General features: G+C 44.7%; 1 protein-coding gene across 3 annotated transcripts in view; it reads left to right on the top strand.

Moving 5' to 3' along the window:
* AKT1 (AKT serine/threonine kinase 1) overlaps positions 1 to 16,425 on the top strand; it is a 305,064-nt gene that overhangs the window by 175,474 nt on the left and 113,165 nt on the right. For 2 of the 3 annotated variants that reach the window (XM_029598073.1, XM_029598072.1), the window contains exons 4-5: positions 7,648 to 7,713; positions 10,493 to 10,604. In XM_029598073.1, the coding sequence (XP_029453933.1) occupies positions 7,648 to 7,713; positions 10,493 to 10,604 (178 nt within the window). The remainder of the gene's footprint in view (positions 1 to 7,647; positions 7,714 to 10,492; positions 10,605 to 16,425) is intronic. The other variant, XM_029598074.1, reaches the window with a different exon arrangement.

Below are 16,425 nucleotides of genomic sequence, written 5' to 3'. Positions count from 1 at the left end.
TATTTGGGTGTCAATTGGCTCTCTGATCCTTCTGGGCTCCAGTCTGATTTTTAACTCGGGGGAAAGGTTGTTTATCATAACTTTACAGTATGAATCTTGAGCACTTGCTAGTCTCATTGCTATCCCTATTCAAGGAAGCTGAGGATCAATCCACAGGAAGCCTTCAACTAGAAACTTGTTTTTAAATGGGAAAAGATTCTCATCCTGATGTCAAGCAAGCTTCTTGGACCCATTTGACTGCAAGCCAAGGCAGATGCTCCAGTACTTCTCTCTCCCCTCTGGTCTCAATGTCAAAGTACATCTGCCATTGTGGCTTACCATGTTGAGTGGATGGCAAATATCTAGGCATCCTTTAGTGCCAAAGTTCATGAGAGGTTGTGGCATATGAGACTTCCCATTGCCAAGCTGTCAGTGCCATGGGAGCTCAATGTGGTATTGACACAGCTAAGGAAACTACCTTATGAGTCATTAGTAGTCTTCCTTGAAGTTCCTCACCTGTAAAGCAGTGTTCCTAGTTGTCATTGTCTGCTTGCAAGCTTTGATCACTGGTTCACTACTTCTGTATATGCAGTTTTTCCAGAGTGGTGCTACTCACCCCAAGTTCTGCCAAGTCTGCTTTTTGTCTTAAATCAAATCATTGACTTGCTCACGTTCTTTCCAATATGACCTCATGGACATGGAGAAGACACCTTTATTTTCTGGACTGCAAAAGGGCCTTAATATAATACCTGAAGAGAACTCAACGACAGTCAGTCTTAGGCTTGAAAGACAAAGTTAACAGACTGGGAATAGCAGTTGCCAAGCACATGCTGTCCACCTACCAGTGGACTGTATAATGTTTTATGTTCTGGCTGGCTTCCAGATTCTATCAAGGCCTAAAGAGCTCTAGCTACCTCAGTAGCTTAGTTGTGAGACATGCCCATTGAAAACACTTGTAAAGCTCTAGCTTAGTCAGTTCACACCTTCACATCCAATTACTGTCCGGATGGTCTATCAAGAAGGAACTAACTTTGCACAAGCCATTTTGTACAACCTGTTCACATAGTGGTCCATTCCATGTGGGGGTGGGGGCATCCACATGACTTCTTCAGTAAGTGCTCCACTGCAACTCTCAGCTTGGGACTCCCCATGTGTCATGGGTAGTTCAGCCCTGCTTGTCAGTGGAGAAAGCAAGTTTATCATAAATGGACTTCTACTAAGGATGAATTAGCCATGCTTAGTGACAATCTGCCTTCATGGAGAGTTGGCTACCTAGCTTAAGCCAAGCTCTACAATCAACTGAGGGTTTGCAAACCAGAGTATGCAAGGGAATGTGTCATGCTCAGAGCGAAAACTGAGCTATGAAGATCTCTGCGGTACCATCACATGTTACAGCAAATTCATCCTGTCTGAGAACCCAGCTTATGGTAAGCAAACTTCTGTCTTGTCTTGGCCTGAGTACCTTCAAGTACTCAAATCTATAAAGGAGAGTAAGGATTTTTATGCTTTGTAATTATACTTGTCCTTAAGATGGCACATAAACTCTGGGTCTTATATTAAGATCTGAGCAATTCTGCTACCTTTTACTGCATTGTGGAAAACGTTTTCTTTTAGACAAACCCATTATAGACCAAAACTAAAGGAACAAATTGTAGAAAAATAGGCTCACTTCTATGAGAATTATTAGGGCACAGACTGTTCTACCCTGTCTCTTCCACATAGAATTAAAATAGAATCCCACATAGTCTCTTTACTGCTGGACTTGCCCAAACTGTGCAGGAATATACAAGTCAAATACTGGACTTCTACACAATCTATTAGTAGGCTATGAAGACAAATTGAACAAACGCTAACCTTAGTATCCTTGTAAACTATGAAGGAGATGTTATGTTCAGCCTAACATAAGCCATGCAGATAAAGTATGTTTAACATTTTTTACTTGTAAACTGTAACTTGTATGTGCCATTAGTGATGTACATTTTAAATCTTTTTTGTATCTAATCTTATGATTGAACAGTATAATTAGATGGCATATTGTACACTAAACATTTTGTGACATTCTTGAATTATAGTGGTTATTAACTGACAAATCTCTATTCATCTTGCTGCATACTTAGCTTGCTGGATCTGCAAACTCAAATGAATGAACAATTCAAATTTAGAAGTGATGTATTAGTTTACTCTTCCTGTATTTAAAACCTAGCATTGTTTGAATAGAATAGTGAAATTGTTTTTTCTATGGTAATGTCAAGAAAAAGCCATAACTGGTAGCCTATTTAGTATGTCCGGGGCCTCATTCTATATCCAAAGTTTTTAGTGGGGGCGGGGGAAACTTTTGTTTATCAGCTAACCTTCGTTTTTCTCACATTGACTTCCCACTTCTAACTTCTTTGATATCCTTAAAGGGCTAGTATGGTAGCATATCAGCAATGATGTGTATTGGCTTGGGGGAGAGCCAGGTTAGATTCTTGAGCTTGCTCCATAGGTTGGCTGAGGATGCTTTAGAGTAGATTCCCAACACTTCAGGGAATGTGGTCCCTTTTCAGCCTCAAACTTTTACAGACCCTTTTGCACTTAATTTTTGCATGAGACAAAATGATGCAAACAATCTTTTATATTTATAAAACTTAATATTAAATATTTGCTGACCTAGACTGAACATGAGGGAAACTTTCAAAGCTATTTAAAAACTGGCCTATTTGAAAATTGGCCTCCACACTCATTCCAGCTTTAGTGGGGAAAAGGACTTAGAAAATAGCCACTGCTATTACTAGCAACAGTAACATGGAATAGGCTTAGTTTTTGGGTACTTGCCAGGTTCTTATGGCCTGGATTGGCCACTGTTGGAAACAGGATGCTGGGCTTGATGGACCCTTGGTCTGACCCAGTATGGCATGTTCTTATGTTCTTTGCTTCTTAGGAAGCAGGATCAAAAGTTCCAGCTTGGTAGCTATGTAACCTGGCAGGAAATCAGCAGCAATACCTATAGACCTGCAATCTAACTTTCAAAGGGAAAGTAGCTTATTGAAAAATCAGGCTGGCAGGGGAAAGCAGTACTTTTAGCTGTGCACTTACCTGCTTTGAAGCAGGTGCAAAGTGTGGTGTGCATGAGGATTTCAAAATGAAATCCCTGCATGTACTTGCCCTGCTCCTTTTTTCTCTGCAGAGAAGTCTGCATGCTGTTCAGTCTGGGTATTTAAACTTAGAGGCTAGGAATAGCAACTTTCAAATGGCCTTTTCACCAGGGAAAAAGTTTACCCACAGTTTTCATAAATTACCCTCTGAAAATTGATTCCCTTAAGTTATTTTATACTTTGTTTTGATTCTTACAAGCCTTAAGAACATAAGACTTGCCATATTGGGTCAGACCAAAGTTCTGCCAAGCCAGGTTTACAAGTACCTGGCAGGATCCCAAGAGGTAGTTAGATTCAAAGATGCTTATCCCAAGAATAAGCAGTGGATTTCTGCAACACTGCCTTAATGGTTAATCACCACATCTGTAAACAAATTCCAGAGCTTAATTATACATTGAATAAAAGAAAAATCCTAGTTTTAAATGTACTACTAATTTCATTGTTCCCTGGTCTTTTTGAAAGAGTAAACTGATTTGTTGCCTCGTTTCATTCCACTCATTTATTGACCTCTATCATATCTACCCTCAGCCATCTCTTCAAGCTGGAGTCCTAACTTTAGCCTTTCTTAAAGGAGAATGGAACAATTTCCCTATTATCATTTTGGTTGCCCTTCTGTATACAGTTTCTAATTCTGCTATCACTTTTGAAGTGGTGACACAACTGCACATAATACTCAAGATGAGGTCACACAATGGAGCAATAGAGGCATTATGTTCTTCATCTCCATTCCTTTCCTAATAATCCCTAGCATTCTATTTGCTTTCTTGGCTGCTGCTGCACCCTGAGTAGAAGATTTTGATGTATTTTTAACAATGTCACCTAGATCATCTTTGAGTGGGGACTCCTAATGTGGAACCTTGCATTATGTAACTATAATTTGAGTTATTCTTCCCTAAGTGCATCACTTTGGGAATGCAAATGGAAAATTTAATGCTGACAAGTACAGTCTCCTAGTTTTGCAATATCCTCTTGCAATTTCTCACAAGCTTCTTGCAATTTAACAAATTTGAATAATGGTCATCTGCAAATTTGATCACCTCACTTGTTCCCATTTCCAGGTCATTTATAAATATATTAAAGCCTTAGACTAAGAACATATCCCTGGGGCACTCCTATTCTCCTTTTTTCCATTGAGGAAAACTTCATTTAGCCCTACTGTTTTCTCTCAACCAGTTGGTAATCCACAATAGTCTCTTGTGAGGGACTTAGTGTATCTGGATTTCCAGAAAACATTTGACAATCAACTGGGTCACCTTTTATCCATATGTGTTATGCGCTCAAAAAAAAAAAATAGCAAACTGGTGAAGCAAAACTTCCTTTGGCTAAATCAGTTTGCCTTGTCCCATATGTTCAGCAAATTTATAAGAGGCCTTACTTCCAGTGACATCCGTACAGGCTGTTTAACCCCCTACCAGGTGGTAACCTACCAAAGACAAATAGCCACAGAAAGCACAAACAGGGTCGTTCAAGAACCAACAGAAGCAGCTGCAGGGCCCTAACCAAAAACCACAACAATTTGAGGCTTGGTCACAGCCTTTGTCAGCAATAGATGGAAGGATATCTTCCTTCTGCCAGGCATGGTCCTCAATCACATCAGACTGTTGGATTCTCTGGTTGGGAATCCTTCTGTACCACACTAATTTCCACTTAGTCCCACAACTGCCCTATCTGTCTCCTGGGGATCAGAACCATGTTCTTCACCAGGAAGTTAAAGTGCTTCTCAAACATGCAATCCAACCATTGCCTCAGCCAGCACAATCAAGGTTTTTACTCCCAATACTTGCTCATTCTGAAGGGGAGGCTTCTGACCCATTTTGGATCTTCAGGCCTTAAATTTTATTCAGAAGGAGAAATTCAAGATGACATCCCCTCCAAAACCATTCTATTCTGCATCCCAATGACTGGATGTGCTCTCTGAATCTGCCTACACCTATATTCCCCATGCATCTGTCCTCATGGTGGTACCTTTTCTTTCAAGTGAGCACAAAACACTTCCAATAGAGTACTTCCCTTTGGCCTATCCTCAGCTCCCAGAGTGTTCACAAAATGCCTAGCTGTGGCTCACCTTCACAAAGGAATCAAGACATTTCCCTACCTGGATGATTGGCTCCTAGTCTCCTCAAAACCCAAAACACTTTGCACCTGCAGCAGACTACCTGCTTGGAAAAATTAGGGTTCATAATAAACTACGAGAAATCTCAAAGTCCCTATTCAAGACCTTTGGTTCATCAAATGTTAAACACACAGCACTGTGAAGCTTTCCTCCCAGCAGAGCAGATAGACTTTGCAAGCTGGCTTACACTTTAAGGGGGGTCAGTCACAAATCTGTCAAATTCTAAAAAAAAAAAAAAAAAAAAAATAAAAAAAAATCTGGGTCATATGGCAGCAGCTATGTCATACCATACACCTGTCTTCATATGAGGTGCCTACAGTGGGGTCTCAGCACAACAACCCAATGTAGTGGTGAGTTCTCATGACTCACTGAATGGTTTCTGACAGACTGGTGGCGCTCTCCCAGAGTTCTGGAAATGGGAGCACCAGATTGCTGTGGCAGATGCATCCATATAGGGGGTGTGGAGCTCACATGCTATACCTGAAGACACAAGGAATCTGGTCTCCACAGGAGAGAAACCTCCAGATCAACCTGCTAAAATAAGGACTATAAACCAATCTACACCTTCACTTGCCTCTTTAAGGGAAGAGGGAATAGCTTACATGGACAACCAGGGAGCCATATCCTACATAAACAAGGGAAGGTCTGGTTCCAAGATAGTTTGCAAGGAAACAGTTCTGATCTTGGAATGGGCACTAAGCTGCTCCATCCAGTTGCAAGTGTCTTATCTTCTGGGAATAAAGAACAGACACTTGGCAGGATATTTCACCCCTGCGAGTGGGTGTTAAATCAGGAGGTAGCAAACAGACTATTCAGGAAGTAGAGAACACCCTGCATGGACCTCACTGTGACAGAAGCAAACACTGAGCTGCTGCGTTCTTGCTCCCTCTACCCAAGCATGTGCAGGGTTGCCAAAGATGAGTTTCTACTGTCCTGGAGAGGGGACCTATTCTACAGATACCCCATATGGGGGTGAGTGATCCAGAAATGCATTAGTCAAATCAGATCTCATCTTCATTGTGCCAGCATGGCCCAGAAAGCCGTGGTACGCCTACCTCGTACAGTTCAATAACAAATTCCCTTTGGAGATGGGGAAGATATTCTGTCACAGGAGGGCATGCTGCTTCACTCCACTCCTCTCTACATCTGACTGTTTAGAAATTGAAAGGCAGACCTTAGATCACCTGGTTCTCTTGCTAGCCATTTCAGATATCCTCATGGATTTCCTATCAAATCTACAAGAAAGGAATTATGCAGGCAAATGGCACAGATACTCCAGTTGGTGTGCCATGTCAAGATCTGCTTGCAAATTCAGTATCTCCATATGTCCTATTCCTCTGGCCTGGGGTGCAGTCTAGATTTGCATCTCAGTACCATTGCAATGTATCATCTCTCTGCACATAAAATCCATCTAGACTCATCCCTTGGTGTCTTGCTTCATGAAGGGGTGCTATTAGACTATGACCCTCAATTACCAAACTGGTGATTCCCTGGGACAGCAACTTTGGTTTTAAAGAAACTCATTCATCTGCTGTTTGAACTGATGCATTCTGCCACAATGAAGTATCAGACCTGGAAGGTCTTGTTCCTAGTGGCTGCCATGTCTGCAAGACAGGTCAGTGAGCTGCAAGCTTTAGTGCACTACTCTCCTTATTTGCAGTTCTTCTGAGTCACCCTGCTTTTCTCCCCAAAGCAATCTCAGCCTTTCACTTGACTATCACCTTGCCAACTTTCTTCCCAAAACCACATGCCATGGACAGTCCTTCATATCTTAGTGCAAGAGGGCTCTAGCCTATTACCTTCAGAGAACTCAATCCCCAGAACAGTTCTCAACTTTTTCTCTTGCATCTTAAATGTGCTAGGCTTACTAGTTTCTAAATGGACACTAGCAAACTGGTTGTTCCAATGTATTCCCTTTTGCTACTCATCTCATTGATAGACTCCCAGATGGAGTGAGCACATCAACTCAGCCACAGTGGCCTCCATAGCTCACCTCAGGGTTGTGCAGATTCTAGACATATGCAAAGCAGCTACTTGGCAGTCTGCATACCATCATGGCTCGTTATTGCCTCAAGCTCTATCAGATGTAGCAATGGGAGAGGCTATATTGCATTTAGCTACTCAAACATAAAGCTGTCCACACTAAGGGTTTGCTTGTATACCAGTCCTCAACCTGTGGAATAAGCTCATTGACTTACAGGTGTTCTCCCAGGACAAGCAGGATGGTAGTCCTCACATATGGGTGACATCAATGGAGCCCTAGCACAGAACACTTTTGTCAAAGTTTCTAGAACTTTGACTGGCTCACTGAGCATGCCACTAACCCTGCATCCAGCTGGGGTCCCCCTTCAGTCTCCCCCACCCCCCGTATGCAGCAGTTTTTCATGGTTCTCAGTGAGTTTCTCAACTTTTTCCTCACAGAAATTTTCATGAACTTCAAAAACATTTTCCTTGTCCCGGAGTTCCCTGTCAACCTCCCTGATGCCGGTAAGTTTTACCTCCGTTCTTTGCCGTCTGTTCCTGGTGGTACTTTCATCGGTGTCTGACCGCACACTGCCCTTATTTTTTTTTTTTTAAAAAGTCAATTGGTTTTCAGAAGTGCTCAGTGTCAGAGGACTCTCCATGCACATTTTCTTAAGTCAATTGGTTTTCAGAAGTGCTCAGTGTCAGAGGACTCTCCATGCACATTTTCTTATGCGGTCTGCCTAGAAAATAGCCAGTTGGAAGAAATGTGCTGACAGAACGGATGTAAGATTTTGTGAACGAAAAGCAATGCTGTTTTGAAGAAGTGATTTCCCCTGTAGCAGGACCTCGTGGTTTGAAACACAATCGTATCGGGAATTGGGACTTTGAGTCGTTATCTTGAGATGAGTATTCCTTTTGAAATTTTTGGGATTGGGACTTGAGATTTGCAGTTTGCATTTGAAACATTGTTCCCATTTCTTATAGAAATTTGAAGTTAGTCAGCATGAGAATTTTTATTCGACAAAAAAGACAAAATGACAATATAAAAAAATGAACAAAATACAATTGCTTTAAAATAGTGACCCCATACTAAATGAGTTTGCTATACAGACTAAGGGTCCTACAATATTTGGTTATACTATTTATGGCTATGTGAAAATAGCATAAGAAATCAGTCCAAACTATTTATTTGTGGTACCTCATAGCAGCCTACCAGCTATACATTTATTTAACTGTTTTTATATACAGACATTCGATCGAGATATCATATTGGTTCACATGAAACAAACTAATAAGGCAGGAGGACTGCTTATTTTACATTGAAACTAGGTAACTTACATTATAACATGGCAACTTACATGGTACATTATAACATGGCAACATTATAACATGGCAACTTACATGGTAACTAGGTAACTTACATGACTTAGTACTCGAGGAATCTCTGGAAACAAGTCCAGGACTTCTCCAAAACCCTGCCTGAAGAATTTCAGGAGGGACTCACTTTAATTCTCCAAGAAGGGCTTGTTGCTGGAAAGCACAAGGTCAGAGCAGCATATATCTTTGAGACTGCCTCCAGAGTCTCAGCGGCAGGAATAAGCACCAGACGCTGGGCATGGCTTAAATCTTCTGACCTGCTCTGGGAAGTCCAGGACAGATTGGCAGATCTTCTATGCAAAGGGGACAGTCTGAGAATTTGAGATATTGGTGCAATTAAAGATCATCATGAGACCTTGCGCCAGTTGTCCACTGTTCCCTTGGATGTCTCGTCTACCGCCAAGAGGCCATTTAGAAATGAACCTAGGAGACTATCCTACAAATTGCATAGGTATTACCCTCCTCCATCCCATACTTAGCCACCCAGACCATCTCAAATGGGACAGCCTCGACAACTCAGGCCTCAAAAGCCCAACCAGCCCTGCAGACTGGTCTGGTCTGTCTGTTTTTTACTCCTGTCTAGAGAGCAGCAGTCAACCCCCACCTCTTAACATCTCTTCCTGTTGGGGAGGGGGTGTACTTCTGCCACTTTGCCAGCACATGGCACTTAATCATCACTGGGTCCTTTCTGTGGTTGCCCAGGGTTACCATCTAAACTTCCTTATGCTACCGCCGGACTCTCCTCCATGTCCGGCATGGAGTCTCAGACCATACTCCACTTCTCGAGGTGGAACTCTTGATCCTCCTGCAGTCCAATACCGTGGAACTGATTCTCTGACTATGAGGAAAAGGGTTCTACTCCTGGTATTTTCTAATTCCAAAAAAGCCAGGCAGCATATGTCCTATACTGGACCTCTGCGCCCTAAAAACTTTGACAAGTGTTCTGTGCTAGGGCTCCATCGATGTCACCCATATGTGAGGACCAACATCCTGCTGTCCTGGGAGAACACCTGTTACAGGTAAGCAACTCTGCTTACTCCTGAAACCAATTGCTGGGGACTTAGACAGCATTGCTAATTGAGCCTACTTAGATGGGGAAAACAAGTTTACAGTAAGCAAAGTGTTTTCCGTTTAAGTGGATGAACTAGCCATGCGTCCCAACCTTCTCACTGGTCAGTCGTTACTCATTCTATCCCTTTCTCAGTTTCTTTATTCGCTGCTTGTGTATGCTCTAACAGGTCATCGTGCAGGAATAGACACGCAGAGCACAGCTCTGTATCTGTGGGAAGTTTCTGCTTTGGGCCGCCAGGGTGATGTCCCAGACAGCATGGCTAATTCATCCTGCTATCTACAGAAATGTTTACAGTAAGCAAACTTGCTTTTACTGCCCTCAAGAACTAAAGATACTTCTATACTTTGGGGAAGAATAGAGACTCCCTCTCTCACTACAGTCATGTTTTCTTCCAGAGAACCTCCTCCCCAGACAAGACAACCAGCTGGTATTGTAAGGCAGTATCCTCACTTACACTCTGCACTGTTGGCAGAGATTGCCACAGTAGCACCAGTGTGGCAACCTAAAATTCAGTCACTGAAGTTTGAATAACTGACTTAAATTCTGGCTGTATTGACCAATAAAACAGCCAAACATGTATAATTATGAAAAATTCATTTTTCATGTTCATAACTTCTCTGTAATGGTGAAAATGTTACCAAGGTTCCAAACATTTCTTTTGGGTTTGCAAACTTGTGAAAAGTTAAAAATGCCCTGAAACAAGTAAGATACACAAACACTTGTAAATCAGATTTAGTGATGAAACCAGGACATGGTAGTTCTGATTTGTTGCCGTTCATCTCAAACATTTTGAGGCAATTGATTGGTTTTTAAATGTGCCTATGTACTCTGACTACTTCCTTTTTGTGATAGAATGTCAGCTGATGAAGACTGAACGACCCAAACCAAATACCTTCATTATTCGATGCCTCCAGTGGACCACAGTAATTGAAAGAACATTTCATGTGGATACTCCAGAAGAGCGGTATGTTTAGACATGATTTTACTGTGCAGACTACTTTCCAAAATTGTGGCAATTACTTGAGCATTTGAAGGCAGAATATAAACAATTTAGTGCAACACTTTTTTTTTCCTGTCGATAGCAGGGCTGAATTAGCCATGCTGGCACGGGATCTGTCAATCAGGTCCGGGAGGTGGAGCTTGTCAAAGCAGAGATTCGTTTTGCTCTCTGCGGCTGCGCATGTGTTCCGTACAGGAAAGTTACGGAATCTCCTCAGTCTGTTCTTTCCGCGCGCAGGATCACACGCGGAGCTGTTCTCCTCGGCGTTGTTAAAAAAAAAAAAAAAAAAAAAGTCCAAATCGGGGTTTAAACCCTGTAATTGCAGCAAGATAATGTCAGTCACGGATGGCCATGACCGATGTTACCGATGCCTAGGGCCAGATCACAATTGTGAATTTGTTCAAGGATGTCTCCGAGCCCTGAAACAACTGGCCTACAGGCTTCAGGAACCTTTTGCCTCTCCGGAGCCATCGGAGGCTCATTAGTCACCTGGCCCTGCAATCTTACGGCTCCCTCAAAAAAAGAGGGCATCATCGTAGGATCCTCAATCCTCCAGTCTTGGAGGTAAGGACGAAGCAAGCTGGCAAAGGCACTGGATTTTAAGCAATCCATAGAGCCAGAATTGCCGGCTCAAGACACTGGTGCCAAAAATCTTGGCATCTAGGACTTCTGCGCCTAAGATGCCTTATGCGCATAAAACAATGACTGCGCATAACAATGAAGGATTGGCGCCTAACCCTTCTGCGCGCATGGCGCCAAAGACACTTGTGCGTATGGCACCGAAGGACCCTGCACACATGGCGCAGAATATTTCATCGCGCAAGGCGCAGAAGTCACACGCCTGGCGCAGACACCTGCATGCCCGGTGCCAGACATATCTGTGCGCAAGGCGCCGGAGACATCTGCACCGATAATTCTTGCACGCATGGAGACAAAGATATGTGCACAAGCCTAGATCCGCGCACAAGACACAGGAACACACATCTCATGTAATACAACATGAGTTGAAGCGACGACGTGGACCCTCACAAATGTCTTATTCCACTTCTCTATCGATAACCCCACCTCGTTCGGGTACTTCCCTCCCTTTGAGAGCTACTTCAGAATTCGCAATAAAAAGAAAGCAATCACCATCTTCACGTAGAGGTCATACAGACTTATCGTCACACTATTCTCATAAGCACTCACGGCACTTCCACCACAACAAATCGGCAAAGAGGTGTGCAACATGGGAAGTAAGCCCTTCGACTTCTAAATCATCTCATGTACTAACTTCAAATACCTTCTCCCACAGAGAGGTAATACAAAATGCTTCCTCTAACATTTCTACAGCTTCAGAGGATTCAATGGACATAATATGCGACAAACAGTTCATAAAGTATTCAGTACTTTACCTCAGAACACTCCAATGCAACCTAAAGCATATGAGTCACAAGAACCAGATTGTACAATAATGCCCCCTCGTACGAAAGAGGCATTTTATCAATTGTCCCAATCCTTAGCAGGATTTTATGAAACTCTTCAGTCATCATGCAAAATGACTAATATTGCCTCTGTCAGTTCTCCGGAACATAAGACACAGACTAATACAGAACTGTCAGAGCCTCAGACATCTCCCATAGCAAACAGACCAGCTTCACCAAATTATAACCAGGATACATCTTTTGATTCTCCTTCACAAACATCCCCATCTATGGGATTCCCATCGGATCCGCAGGAACAACCTCAGGAGCCGTATTCCCCTCCAGAAGACCTTACCCCCAATTCTAGAAAAATTGGGTACAATACTGCATCTAGAGGTCCAAAAAGACAGACCCTAGGTCAGAAACCCTTGGTCTCCTAAAGATTTTCGATACTCCAGGAGAACCAACATCTCTTCCACCACAAGAACTCCTGCATTCCGTCTTACAGAAATCCTGGGAAACACCTTATGCAATCTCAGCAGTTTCCAGGTAGACTGACATAAAATTCCGTATGAGGACAATATCACCATACTCTATACCACAATTACCTCATGCTTCAATTGTAGTAGTCGGCAATTCAAAGATTTAAGAATAGTCGCATTCTTCATTTCCTCCAGGTAAAGACGACAAATATTTAGATGTTTGGCAGGAAAATATACCATAACTCAATGTTAAATGCCCGAATTATGCACCATCAATTCTACATGGTACAATACCTATGAGTGCATACAAGCTATAAAAGGTATGCTTTCCTTGACTGCAGATCAGATACCTCTGCCTCTTCATGATATGGAAGAGTGTCCTTGACACCTTTTGAGGTCAATCTATGAAGCATATGAAACATCTTCCAGGGCATCTGCAACAGCCATTGCAGCCCACAGACTAGCATGGTTATGCTCAAGTTCGATAAGTGAAGATTTGCACAAACTAACAAACCTCCCATGTTCAGGAGAACCTGTTTGGAGAACGAGTCCAGGAAACAGTAGGTAAACTGAAAGAGGAAGCTCTAGCAGTACAATCATTACATCCTCACTGTTCGACCACACGTCGTTTATATTGGATCTACTCGCTGGCAATCATTTGCCAGGAGACCCTACAGATCTTACCAGTCCTTTCGTACACAGGCTTACCAGCATCCTGCTCCACAACAGAATACCTCAAACCAACGTAGAGGTAAACCACATAACCAGAGAGCAGGCACAACAGCCGGCTACTGCAGTAAAATCAACTCAATCTTTTTAGTTACACAGCCACCACCACATCAAGCACCTCCTGGCAGAATTCATTCTTGCCTGGGAGAGGATAACATCCGATCAATGGGTTTTGGAGAGAGTACGTCACGGCTACCTACTCCAATTTGTCACAAAACCCATATTTCCTGGCGTGTAGCCAGATGGACTCAGAACGAATGAGTATAGTATGCTCGTGCTAGCAGTTGGAGACGGATCTGACGTCAGCACGGGTATATATACCCCCACAGGAAGCATAGCAACTCAGTAATTTCCGTCTCCAAAGCAGTTTGGAGAGCCTGCACGCTCGCTGAGCGTGTTTCCAATCTACTTTCTATATTCTTCTTACTAAACTTCTTCAGGAGCATCGAGCCCCGCACTCCTGCGGTGATGCCCTTGGGGTCCCTCCCCCAGTTGAGTTTCCCGGGGTGATTGCCGCGATCCCCCGGAGGTTTAAGATCTCGGTCCGGTGGCCGAATCGCGGCAGGGACGTAGCCCCCGGGCGAGAAGGGCTCGGGCGTGGCGAAAGAGGCGCCTCGGTCCCGGCGTGGACGAGGCAGCGGTGAAGGTACTTGCCCTCTCCCCCCGCAGCCGGAGACCGCCTGGGTTCCAACCGGGAAGCGCCGAAGATCAGGTAAGGCGTACATCTTACTTTTTGGTCTCCGAGGAACGAGGATTGGCGGCGTTGTCTGCATGTGGCATGCTGTGGAGGTTGCCATTTTGTCTGCCATTGTTCAGGTATTGAGCGCCCATGATAGGCGCCTGTCTATGCTTAAGCACATATGGGATATCCTTGAGCGTATATTGTACACTACTGAGCACAGATTATTGTGCGTATATTGCTGACCGCAGACTAATGAGCGCATATTGGATAGCATTGAGCATATGTTGCTAATCGCATACTAATCAGTGCATATTGGTTATCATTGAGAGTATATTGCTGCCGCATATTAAGTGTATCTTCTTCAATGGAACAGAACGCCTCAGCGTCTTCAGCGGCGGCACCTCCTGATTCTGGCATTAAAGCAGTCTGCCTCTGCTCAGCATGCCAGCTTAGGGCCACACATAGCGAGGAGCCAGACTCCCTTTTGTGCCCAATGTGAGGAGGCAGTGGGAGCCTCGGGCCAGGACCAGTCTCAACCGAGGTTTGCTGACAGTTTCCCCAGGGGCCACCCCGGGTCTAGCAGGCAGTCTCGAACAACCAGGAATCCCGGGGGACCTGGTACTCTGACGACTAGAGACCGCTTCCATTTCCTGGGTGGATCTCTTTAAGGGGATTCATGCCTTTGTATAGATGCAGTCAGCCTCCCGTCCAGGCCCTGCTGCTGCGGCCGCTGCTGCTGTTCCTCCAGCTGATCCTGCCCCTGGACCTTCGCGCCCTTCTCATGGGCACCCGCCTCCGAGCAGTCCGGTTCAGGCGGACTCTGATGTCTTGGAGGATGAGTCCGAACCCCCGGAGGAGGGGGAACTTCCCTCAGGGATTGAGCCATATCGGACCATGAGGAGGTTCTTTCCCAAGGAAGATCTCTCCGACCTGGTATCTCAGTGCCTGGCGGAGTTGGATATTACAGGTCCCAGCACTACGGCGCCCTGTACGCAGAACCCTCTGCTGGAAGGTCTTCGTCCTCCAGCCCGCCATTTTCCCTTCTTGCAAGCGGCACAGCAATTGATAGATTTAGAATGGGCTGCACCAGCAGCCTCATTCAAAGGGGGTCGGGCCCTGACGGGCATGTACCCTCTGGAACCGGCAATCAAGGAGATGCTGGCGTGCCCTCAGGTGGACGCCTTGGTCAGCGCTGTGGTCAAGCGCACTACCATTCCAGTTGAGGGGGGGGGGGTGGCCCTCAAGGAGGCTCATGACCGCCTGGATGCCATCCTGAAACAGACCTTTGAGGTGGCAGCTCTATCTTTGCGGATCGCAACCTGCTGCACAGTGGTGACGCGTTCCTGTCTTATAATATTGAAACTGTATAAATATGACGTATTCTTTATAATGTATATTCAAAATGACATCATATATTACTGAATGCTGATACCATGTAGTCTCATTCGTGTAGCCAGAGAAACCTCATATAAAATGGGCTTTGTCTTTGGTAGCCCTGAACGCCACTGTTTGTGGTTATACGGTCACTGATAAATCATATGCCGTTATTCAGTCTGTCACAGGTCAGGAACAATGCTCCGGCAACAGACATGGAGTCAGCTCGCTCGTTCCTCACGGATGCTGCATCAGACCTAGTCCGTACAACAGTCAAGGGGGTCTCATCCTCCGTAGCTGCCAGGGGGCAGTTTGGATATGGAATTGGTCAGCCGATGCGCCTTCGAAGACACGCCTCACCAGAATGCCCTTTAGGGGTTCTTTCCTGTTTGGCAGCGACCTGGATAAACTGGCCAGCACATGGGGCACCTCTCCAGTACCTCGACTGCCAGAAGATTGGTTCAGAAGGAACCAGCGTGCCTTTCCAAGGCCCTCCAGAGGTAGAAGCTCCCAGCACTTCACTCCCTATAAGAGTCGCTACCAGGCGCCTCATCCTCAGGCCAGGAACCAGTCCTTTCGGAACAAGCAGCGCAAGAGGGGAGCCGGCTCGGGTACAGGTCCCGGCTGCGCCTCCCAATGAGAATCAGCCGATCCATCTGGGGGACGGAGCCATAGGGGGCAGGTTAACCCTCTTCTACCCCAGATGGGTCGAGATTACGTCGGACCAGTGGGTCCTCTCCATCATCCGAGAGGGGTATTATCTGGACTTTCATAATCTCCCTCCGGTCAGGTTTGTGGAATTTTCGTGTCCCATACACAAGAAGGCAGCATTGGAAGCTACCCTGGCGAGGCTCCTGTCCTTGAAAGCCATCATCCCAGTACCTGCCTGGGAAACTAATTCTGGACACTATTCCATTTATTTCATGGTACCCAAGAAAGAGAGCACTTTCCGGCCCATATTGGACCTCGTCAGTCAATCGTTACTTAAGGGTCCCGAGGTTTTGCATGGAAACTCTGCGCTCAGTCAAGACCGCAGTCCAGCCAGGAGAATTCCTCACGGCCTTGGACTTGGCAGAAGCCTACCTGCATATCCCGATCCATCCAGATCATCAGTG

This window comes from Rhinatrema bivittatum, chromosome 4, assembly GCF_901001135.1.
Source record: "Rhinatrema bivittatum chromosome 4, aRhiBiv1.1, whole genome shotgun sequence".
Classification (NCBI taxonomy): domain Eukaryota; kingdom Metazoa; phylum Chordata; class Amphibia; order Gymnophiona; family Rhinatrematidae; genus Rhinatrema; species Rhinatrema bivittatum.
The sequence above is the reverse complement of the archived record's forward strand: the minus strand, read 5'-3'. Positions and strand labels throughout refer to the sequence as shown.